The sequence below is a fragment of the Mandrillus leucophaeus genome, unplaced genomic scaffold (assembly GCF_000951045.1).
Source record: "Mandrillus leucophaeus isolate KB7577 unplaced genomic scaffold, Mleu.le_1.0 Scaffold100, whole genome shotgun sequence".
Lineage (NCBI taxonomy): Eukaryota > Metazoa > Chordata > Mammalia > Primates > Cercopithecidae > Mandrillus > Mandrillus leucophaeus.
The window spans coordinates 2936421-2947448 of NW_012098099.1; the positions used below are offsets into that span (position 1 = coordinate 2936421).

General features: G+C 41.6%; 1 protein-coding gene across 4 annotated transcripts in view; it reads left to right on the forward strand.

Annotated features, from left to right (window-relative positions):
- ELMO1 (engulfment and cell motility 1) overlaps positions 1 to 11028 on the forward strand; it is a 597137-nt gene that overhangs the window by 146223 nt on the left and 439886 nt on the right. For all 4 annotated transcript variants that reach the window (XM_011972891.1, XM_011972881.1, XM_011972876.1 and 1 more), the window contains 2 exons: positions 491 to 531; positions 1538 to 1610. In XM_011972891.1, the coding sequence (XP_011828281.1) occupies positions 491 to 531; positions 1538 to 1610 (114 nt within the window). The remainder of the gene's footprint in view (positions 1 to 490; positions 532 to 1537; positions 1611 to 11028) is intronic.

The following is an 11028-nucleotide window of genomic DNA, read 5'->3' on the forward strand; positions in this document are numbered from 1 at the left end:
AGAATTCTATGTACTTTGTAAGAACCATTTCGTAACACTTCATAGTCCATTTGCCACATGTTCTCATAAAAATATCATCAATCCACGATTTTTGCATAAAGCCAAACTGCAGCTTGCCTGATTCATGTACTATTCCTGAGGGATTCTGGTTTTGACTTGGCCTCATGGGCTTCCGTTGTCTGTGAGATCTTTGAACAAAGCTATATTTTCACCCTAATTTCAGTGTGGCTAGATTAAATATGATGCATGTTTTGTTCAACTAATAATGCTAAGTATAGAAAAAAGGACCACAGCGGTAATAAATCAATATATTTGGTGGTAACAGCTGGTAGATTGTTACCTTTAGAAAAATAAGAGGCTTATTGACAACTAAGAATAGCGAATGTAAATTCTCTTTGCTTAGGTATCCTTTTATGAAGCTTCTTCTTTTTTTAAATTTAAAATTATGAAATGAAACTAACAAAGTATTTCCTTTTTTGTTATTTTGCAGAAAAAACCACTGTCAGCAATAATAAAGGAAGTCTGTGATGGGTAAGTGTTACTCAGGATTTATCTAAGGCATTCCAGTTGATAAATTGACAAGCAAATAATATATTTCCAGTAGGATAGTAAAATATTATTCATAGGTCACCCACTGACTTGCTCAAAGTCACTAAGAATTACTCTGTAGGAGTATCACACCCTTTTCCACCAGAATTTACCATTAGTCCTCATAGAGCAGAAAGTGTGAAATGACTGTTATGTGCACAGTGGGGTTGGCTTTATTTATTTTAGGAAGTTGTGTTCCTTTTGTCCTACCCAGCAGGGAGTACTCTAAGGGTTTTTGAGGGCGCAGTACACACTTGATCTGGTATAAACTGAGAGGGCCACTCAGGTCCTCATAGAGGATGAAAGAACTGAACAGACAAGGCAGTGGGTAATTGTACTGCCCCATGGGATCTCACAATGATATGACTTTCCTACTTTTTTGTGGCTGCTCTAAACAATACAAAGGAAATGTATATATGGTAGCTGCATGAGTTTTTTTTTTTTTTTTTTTTTTTTTTTTTTTTTAAACCAGAACTGTGAAAATAGTTGTGTTAACTGAAATTTGTGTAAGGCCTAGAGTACTTAATTGGAGTGTTTCAGTCTGTAACAACTATACTGATAGGGGATTGTAGAATACAGAGACAATTAAAATGTGCCGAATATCCAAAACTTAAATTGCATTTATTTTCTTTCTTTGCTTCAATCCCTTAAAATCAGTAGAATTGTAAAGATTTGTATTTAAATCTGCCACAGCAAGCCTTGAAGATGAAATGCTTAAAGGTGAGCAGCAGGCCTAGCATAAGGTCTAGGCAGTCCACACATGAAATGTTTGGTCTCAGGGTATGGAAGGTAGGCTAAAGTCATTTTGCTTTAGGAACTGCATTGTGGTATATGTTGGGATTGGTCCAGTTCCAATCACAGGGTGCTTAGTTCATCCAACACTAAAAAATTACACAAATGAAAATGGCCACTTTCATTTTTCTAATCAGTATATGCTTGTATTTTTAAGGTGGTCTCTTCCCAACCATGAATATTATGCACTGCAGCATGCCGATAGTTCAAACTTCTATATCACAGAAAAGGTAGGTCAACCACATTATTTAATATGGGACACATGTTGAAGGAAAGTAAATCATGATGATGTTTCCTCTGTTCAGGACTAGACATGCTGGTCTAAATTTTACGTCTCTACTATCCATGAAAATAGGGTCTGTAAAGCAAATAACTGCTACTTTAGCATCCACAAGATGATATTTAGCAGCTCAAGAGTAAAGACCAAATATGTTTCATGTCTTGTTCAGCAACTGCAGTTGCCTTCGAAGAGTGAATATGTTATCTCTTTCTTACTGCTTGGTTAAAGGATTTATTTGATACTTAATGACTTAGTTGGGTTTTTCTTTCTCAGATTTTGTTTTTCCAAAATACCCTCTAACCCTTGCTTAACGTACATGAAATAATGATAAGAAACCTTTTCAAATGTGGCATTATATATGTAGGCACTAAGAGTGTTCTATGAATCTTGGGAACCCAGCTCTCTTCTTGGGTGATTTGAACTCTTTTTAGCAAGAGTAAAGGAGAAGGAGGGATTTGTGAAGAAGACAGCATTGGCCCTGGGAGCAAGTAAAATTAATACGTACAAGATCCCTGATAGAGGAAGGGCACACTGGAATTTACTGAGTACATACTGTGTGCCAGGAACTGAGCCATGCACATTACATCTGTTCACAGATTTCTTCCTTAAGACTAACCTGGGCTATAAAAATACTGGCTTTGGGTAACAGGTACGAAACTGAATCATTGAGGACAAATGGTTAGACTAATGCTTCATACTTGATTCTACAAGAAGCAAGTTTAGATTTTTGTGCTGCTTTGATTTTTGTCTTTTGGAATTTCCACAATAGTTTTGCATTCAACACTTTAGGCCGAGCTCACTGAAATGCATATGAAACAGTTTTGTCTTCATGAAACTGATCTTGTGGGGTCAGCAGGGAGGGAAGGAACACCCCTGTGAACAGCTGTCATTATAACAAGGTGGCCAGTGCTGAAACAGAAGTGAGTACAAAGTGCTCTTGAAGGAGGGAGAATCGGGTGGCCTCAGGCTTCAGTATATTGCAGGCTTTGTTTGTCCCAGTTAGTAGTCCCTAGAGTGACTGTAATTTTACCTATGAATCAGGTGGTGGTAGAAGGTGGAGGCAGTAACAAGGGTCCTACTTCCACGGATGAGTCCCTTGCTCTACCCCAAAGACAGAGGGAGGGATTCAGTTCAGCAGCACAGAGGCCGCAAAGGCCTGAATGCGTCTCAGAAATTGTGTTGTTCTTCCCAGATGGACACTGGGAATTTTGTAACTGATGCTGTTTTCTTCTTCATGTTGATTGCTAGAAAGCTGAGAAAGGGGCCAGGTACGGTGGCTCACGTCTGTAATCCCAGAACTGTGGGAGGCCAAGGAGGGTAGATCACTTGAGGTCAGGAGTTCCAGATCAGCCTGGTCAACATGGTGAAACCCCGTCTCTACTAAAAATACAAAAATGAGCTGGGTATGGTGGTGGGTGCCTGTAATCCCAGCTATTCGGGAAGCTGAGGTGGGAGGATCGCTTGGACCTGGGAGGCGGAGGTTGCAGTGAGCTGAGATCGTGCCACTGCACTCCAGCCTGAGCGACAGAGCGAGACTCCATCTTGAGAGAAAGAGAAAAAACAAAGCTGGGAGTTAACAGGTGAACTCAGTTTCCTGCCATGCCTTGTATTTATTAAGTTTATCTTTGATTCCTTTGACTTCTTCTGTATAAACATTTAGTTTCCTATCTTTATTTTCCCTTTGCTTCAGTTTCTTAATATTTTTCCTTTATTTTATACTGCATGTATATAATTTGCATGCTATTCTTTGTGAGATTAAAGAAGTTATGTAGAAATCCAAGTTAAATGACAGCAGTTAAAGGTATCACCATGGTTTCATTCATAGCAGTTACTGGGTAGTGAAATCAATTCAGTTAGTTGCCAGAGCATTAAACACTGGAATGTAGTAGAGTAGATTAGGTCAGAGTATATCTCGTGTGTTGCTTGTGAAATACTTGTTTCTCCTACCCACATACATAATACATGCAGATTACACCGGTGATTTACCCTCGGTTGTGGTAAAAAAGCTGTTGAGTCATGAATAGTTCTGGCTCTGAGTAATCTGTGCTGGCAGATGGCCCCCAGTGACATCCTGTCTTCTGTCACCATTGTCTGGAGACCTCAGTGTAGTGAAGATCACTAAAGATGGGGTTCTTAGACTTCAGAGAGAACGTAAGCATGGCACAGAGAACCTTAAAAAAAAAAGTGGGGCTTTAGATCCCAACCCCAGAGACTCAGAGTGAGTGGGACTTGGATATGGCCTGGGAGTTTTCATTTTTAAAGCACCTTCTGGGCAGTCTGATGCTGGATACCTGGAACCACTGGGAGAAACAGCCCTGGGGCCTATTTTCTAGAGAACTGGAACCCATGTGTACAGGACATTAAGCCTTCTGTCCAGAAGTTGAGCACAAAGTTCAATTTAGGAATGTAGGCTGGGCGCGTGGTTCACACCTGTAATCCCAGCACTTTGGGAGGCCAATGCGGGTGGGTCGCCTGAGGTCAGGAGTTCGAGACCAGCCTGACCAACATGGCAAAACCGTATCTCTACTAAAAATATAAAAGTTGACGAGTTTGGTGGCTCACACCTGTAATCCCAGCACTTCGGGAGGCCAAGGTGGGTAGATCATGAGGTCAAGAGATAGAGATCATCCTGGCTAACACTGTGAAACCCTGTCTCTACTAAAAATACAAAAAAATTACCTGGGTGTGATGGCACGCGCCTGTTGTCTCAGCTAATCAGGAGGCTGAGGCAGGAGAATTGCTTGAACCCAGGAGGCAGAGGTTGCAGTCAGCTGAGATCGTGCCACTGCACTCCATCCTCAGTGACAGAGCGAGACTCCATCACAAAAAAAAAAAAAAAACTGGGTGTGGTGGCACATGCCTGTAGTCCCACTCAGGAGGCTGAGGCAGGAGAATCACTTGAACCTGGGAGGTGGAGGTTGCGGTGAGCCAAGATTGCACCACTGCACTACAGCCTAGGTGACAGAGCAAGACTCCATCTTGAAAACAAAAACAACAACAACAACAACAAAAAAACAAAGTATGTAGGAATGTGTTTGTGTGCTGCCATTTCTTGGCATAATTTGAAAATTATTAACATCATATGATGGTTATACTTTTTTCCTAATTAAAATTCATGTATATGCAGAACATTCAAACTGTAGAGAAAGGGGGAAATTATTGTTTTATGGTGCATCTTAGTTATTTTCTGGGAATCTTGTTTTGCCTGAGGACATTCTTGAAACTGAGTTTATAAAGGACTGGCCACCAAGTCTGTCATGCGGAGTTTTTCATCTTCAGTGGGCTGTAGCAGAGATTATTCTTTTATGAAGAGTTTAGGGATTGAGAAGACTCATCTTCCCTATCATAGTTCTTTGTTTGTAAATACAATGTCATCGCTCTTCCTCATGCAGCTGTCACTGGGCACAGCTGTGGGTTTGCACGTGTCACGGAGCTCCGCACGGACAGAGCAGGAGATGATGGTGACTCCTGGCTCCACAGGGTTGATCCTGGGCTGCCTTCAGTCTGCTGCTTAGGTCCATCTACTTCCTTGCAAGTATTCCTAAAAATATAGACATTTTTTCCCATTTTAAAAATAATATACGTAGCATCATCTTGGTTACTTACAGCCCAGTGAGTTGTTAGGTAATATTTGCATCACTATGGTAACCGGTGACTCATTATTGAAACTTGTGCATGCTGTTAGTTACTGATTTTCCCTTATATATGAGATGGTCTCTGTCTTTTCGCTGAAGATGAAAATCACCTGTAGTTTCAGAAAAAAAAGTTCTCTAGCTGGCCAGTCAATCCAATAGAAATAGAGGTTGATGGATGCTTGTGATTCTCTTCTAAGATCCTCCAGAAGGCACTTTCCCTGCTTTTCTCATGTTCTCCAAGCCCATTTTTTGAAATAGTCTTCCTTTGCTTATTAGGCCATTAACTGAGGTTTCTTTGGTGCAGTGGGGGAAAATGTCATGTTAAGTAGCATTCAGCAGAAGCATCACTTGGAAATGCCTCAGAGAAAGTTAAGATTCAGTGATTCACAAGTTAAAATTCTGCTCCAGAAACTTAACTATTTCATGGTGATGTCCAGGAGAGAGAGAGAGAATAAAAAATGTTAAGTGAAGGGTATGTTTAAGTGGAATTTGTCTTTTGAATAAGAATTCTATTGAGACAGCACTAAGCATTGTTTGTTTATGACAGTCATCACAGTGCAATGACGCAGGTATTGGTATCTTCATTTTACGAGAAAAGTGAGACTGAGAGAGATTACTCAACAACTTGTGTAGGTCGTACAGATCAGAAGTGGCCAAGCCGAGCCTTGGACCCCGGTAGGTCTGATCCCAGAGCTCTCTATGTCGTCTCTGAGAAACCCTCTGTACCATTGCCTCAGCCCAAATTTGTTTATGATGCCCTTTCTTTGGGCATCACTGTCATCAAGCCAGTGATCCTAATGGTAACTGTCCCCAAAACAATAAATACAGGAAGTTACAGACTATGAACATTGGTTACCAGCTTCAGTCTGTGGCTTCCTTATTCCCTCTGAGGGTAACTTGGAGGAAGTTGTAACAGGTAGTCTTCCACTTACTAGAGCTTCACAAAGTGCATTTATGTTTGCCTTTGGTATGGATCGTATGACTGCCTAAGGCAGTGCGATTGCATGAATACCATTCTTTTTAGACAAACAGGAAAATTGCCTTGTCATCCCTAATCGTAAGCATGTATGGAGGTGAGTCCCCAGAAAGCATAGGGCACAGTGGAGGAAGCCATGAGGAGGTTGGATTGTGTGCTTGTGGATAATTGAGGTTTTATTTTGATTGCAGGATGATACTTACTTCCTCCCTATTGAGACCTACTCTAGCATGTATGAAGTATAGTGATGTATCACTTAATGTCTTATTTAGATAAATTCCTTATCTTGTAATCACAGAAATAAGCTAAGCCTCATTCAGGCCCTCTCTGCAAAGCTGGCCCCAGGCACCTTTGGTGAGGAAGTAGGGCTGTTTGGGGGACACCCCCTTTTTTGTCTTTCCCACTTCCTAAGTGCCCTGGGTTCTCAGACAGCTCCCGAGCCTCCCAGAATCCCTGGCAGCCAGAATTGTGCACTCCTTTGGATTTGTGCATTTCATTCTGGTCAGGAGACGACTCTACTATTTTGCAGAATTCAGTTCAACTATCATGCTTCGGTAGATCCAGCTGTAAGTAAGCAGAGTAATCCCAGTCTCCAGAAAGGATTGAGACTTAGAGGTAAGCAAGGATGAAGGCCTGGGAGGAAATCAAAGGAGATGGACAGGGAGAAGCCTGCAGTCCTGATTTCCAGCTCTGGTTTCTGTGCTTCCTGTCTTTGCATCCTTGTGAGAGACCTGCTGTGACTTTTCAGTTCCCGCCCCTTTGCTTAAATCACTTTATGCTTGTCTTTGTTACTCTCAATCAAAGAACTTTCTCTAGGGCAGGCATTTTAATTTGAGCAAACTCATGCCCAGGAAAGCTGTAAATTTCCTAAACCAGCCAAATACCCTATGCAACATTCCCTTTCTTGCTGCCTTTGGTGAAGGATTCTGTTTCATCAGCAGAAGTCACTGTGGCTGCCTCAGCAAGACACACCAGCAGCCCTGGGCTAGCTCCTCTTGGGCCAGTCCATAGGCAATAATGGGTGGAGAAAAACGTTTCTGCCTGATATGGTTTGGCTGTGTCCCCACCCAAATCTCATCTTGAATTGCAGCTCTCATAATCCCACGTATTGTGGGTAGGACCTGGTGGGAGATAATTGAATAATGGGGGAGATTTCCTCCATACTGTTCTTGTGATAGTGAATAAGTCTCTCAAGAGCTGATGGCTCTCAAAGGGGAAACCCCTTTCTCTTGATTTTTCATTCTTTCTCTTGCCTGCTGCCACGTAAAATGTGCCTTTCGCCTTCCACCATGATTGTGAGGCCTCCCCAGCCACATGGAACTGTGAGTCCATTAAACCTCTTTTCCTTTATAAATTACCCAGTCTCAGGTATGTCTTCAATAGCAGCATGAGAACGGACTATTACACTGCTTTTTCCCTTTGGTCTGTCCCTTTATCTCCTCAGGGTTTCCTGACTCCAAGCAATTCTCCTGTGCTGTCTCTTCTTCCTGTTCTGAGACCCTGCTGCCTACTGTCTCCTCTGTTAAACCCATGTGTTGCTACCCAATTCTTTCCTTTTTGCCTGATGACCAAACTGATTTCTGCTATGGATGCTGTGTGGATGCCCGAAGGCTGCTTGTATTCTTGTCCCCAGCCTTTGGCAACACTGGACTCTCCTAGACAGGCTGCTTATCTGTACTCTCACTCATCATTTGGGCAGCCAGAGAGAAATGGCCATGGTGGGAGGAAAAAAGCCACATGTGAACACACCCAATAGAGAAAACTAGAAGTGACTCCCCACTGTGTGCCAGGTACCGTGCTAAACCCTGGGGCTATCTCTAACCTTCCAGATTCTCACAGACAGAATAAATCTTTACCTGAAATTAACCAGTTACAGTGACAGTGAGTGCCACAAAGGAGAAATGTGAGTGTCTGGGCCTAATTAAGCCTTGAGGAAGTGACATTTAGACAGAGATCTAGGAAGAAAGGAGGGAGGATAAATGGGAACCTCTTAAAGTGGGCCAGATTTATGGTGTGCAGAGAAATAGTGATAAAGCCAGCATAGGACCATCCAGATGTGTCTCGAAAGTTTTGCATATGCCCTGATTCTCAAGACTTTTTAAGGTCATCTTAAAGATCTTGAACTTCATCCTAAGATCATTGGGAAGCCTTGAGGTGGTTTTCACCTGGACTTGATGACAAATGATTGAATTGCAGACTCCCTTGTGATTACACTGAGTACACTCCGTTGGAAGAATCATCAACCTATGGCAGAAACAATGAGAAAACTGTTGACTTGGAGAGGAAAAGAATGCATGGGTGGTTTTTTTATTATTTATTTATTTATTTATCTATCTATTTATTTATTTATTTATTTGAGACAGAGTTTTGCTCTGTCTGGCAGGCTGGAGTGCAGTGGTGCAATCTTGGCTCACTGTAACCTCCATCTCCCAGGCTCAAGCAATTATCCTGCCTCATCTTCCCGAGTAGCTGGGATTACAGGCATGTGCCACCATGCCCGGCTAATTTTTGTATTTTCAGTAGAGACAGGGTTTCACCATGTTGGCCAGGCTGGTCTTGAACTCCTGACCTCAGGTAATCCACCCGCCTTGGCCTCCCAAAGTGCTGGGATTACAGGTGTGAGCCACCATGCCTGGCTGCATGGGTGTTTTAAAATACGCATAGAGATTGACAACAAATGTTGGGTAGCACTTTGATTCCAAGGAAAACATAGAGCAAGACGATAGTCTTAAATGTCTGCCTTTAAAGAGTTTACTATGTATTATCTCCTTGACAGCTTGGCTGAGGGTAGTAATGATACACTGCAGTTGAATAAAACTGCTCATTTTATTTATTTCCAAAGTGATATATTCTTGATAAATTTGTCTATTTACACAGCCTGATAAAATGTTAATATTCAGTTACCTGATGTATTTGTTCATGTCCTTTCTCATGCTGCTATAAGGACATACCTGAGACAGGGTAATTTATAAAGGAAAGAGGTTTAATTGACTCACAATTCCACAGGGCTGGGTAGGCCTCAGGAAATTGACAATCACGGTGGAAGGGGAAGCTAACATGTCCTTCTTCACATGGCGGCAGCAAGGAGAAGTGCAGAGTGAAGCGGGGAAAGCCCCTTATAAAGCCATCAGATCTGTGAGAACAGAATGGAGGTAACCACCCCCATGATTCAGTTACCTCCCATTGGCATGTGGGGATTATGGGTACTACAGTTCAAGATGAGATTTGGGTGGAGACACAGCCAAAACATGTCACCCGACTAATTTATATCAAATTTTAACTTCTCCTTTGGACACCTAATTTAGGATTCAGACACTCCCAGCGTAGAACTATAAGAAGGAGAAATGAATTTGCCCAGATTTGACAGTTAATGTGCTACGATGAGAGAGATAATTAAGGCACACTCCTTGTCTCCACAGAGTTTTCAATCTAGAGGAAGATTGGACTGATAACAATTCTAGTCATTGGGGTGATTAAAAGGGGTCCTACTTGAAAAGATTATTAAGAATATGATTTTCGAGTCACTTAGGTTTATAATTTGACCATATGATTCTGTGTACCTTAAAAAATATTTTGACTAGGATATGAACTCCTCTACTATTTTTTTACATCATAATTGAGGTAAGATTTATACACCCTGGAATTTGCCCATGTAAAGTGTATGATACAATGGTTTTTAGTATATTCATAGAGTTCTGCAGTGCTTTATTTTTTCGATAGCAAAGCTGTGATATTTCCACCTCCAGTATTTTCATCTTCCAAAGCAGTAACTCTCAGCCTTAAATGTAGATTTTGGCTCCAAATTTAGAGATTTGGATTCTGTAGCTCAAGGCTAAGGTTCAGGCATCTTTAACAAATACAGCTGGTCCTAGTGCTAAGCTCACTTTCCAGTGGAAGTGTGAGCAGCCTCTGGATCTTTCCGCTATTCCTGCATGGGATGAAAAACCGTATTTTGAATGCATATTGGCTTCTAGGCACGGACTCCCCATGCACTCCCTGAGCTGGGAGTGTCATTCTGATTGGTTTCCACTGTTGCCAACAGAGAATGAAGTCCAACCTCCTTTCTTAAGCCAGAGTTAAAGGGTGCATCACAAGTCAACATTTTCAATTTTATTCTTTCTCTTATTCACTCAATTTTAGCCAAACTGCTGTAGTGTTCTCTAAATATATCTTGATTTATCTCCTTTGTGTAGCTTTACTAACCTGGAATTCAGTTCTCTTTATCTCTCTCCCATTATTTCAGGTACTAGATTAGCTGCTGAGGGTAAAGAGATGAAATGACATACTGCTTGCTTCGAGAGCTGAATCTTAGAAACACACACACACCTAGGAGCAATGTCATTTAAATGACTGCCATTTCAGGACAACAGTTCATCCTCTTCCTACCAATCCTAAATTGTTTGAGCTGGAAGAAACCCTGGCTTCTTGCCTAAAGTAACTGTAGCCCCACTTTTGGAGATTCGTCTCTTAATTCAGTCCTCTTATAAATCTCTACCCTTCCTCTCTGCTGCTGTAGGTATTGTTGTCTACTAGTTCTTTTTCTCTCAGGTGTCTGTACTAGCTGATCAGGACCTACATTGCTTTATCGTTGCCTTGAGCTGTTTAACTATTTCCGTGCTGATTTATGTTTTCCTCTCAGCAAGATTCCAAGTACTTTACATAAAAAACTGTATGTTCCAGCTGTGTGTCTCACATGGTTCTGTGAATATAATATGTAGGTGTTGGAAGGTTGTGGGTTTTATGTTACATAGTTTTCT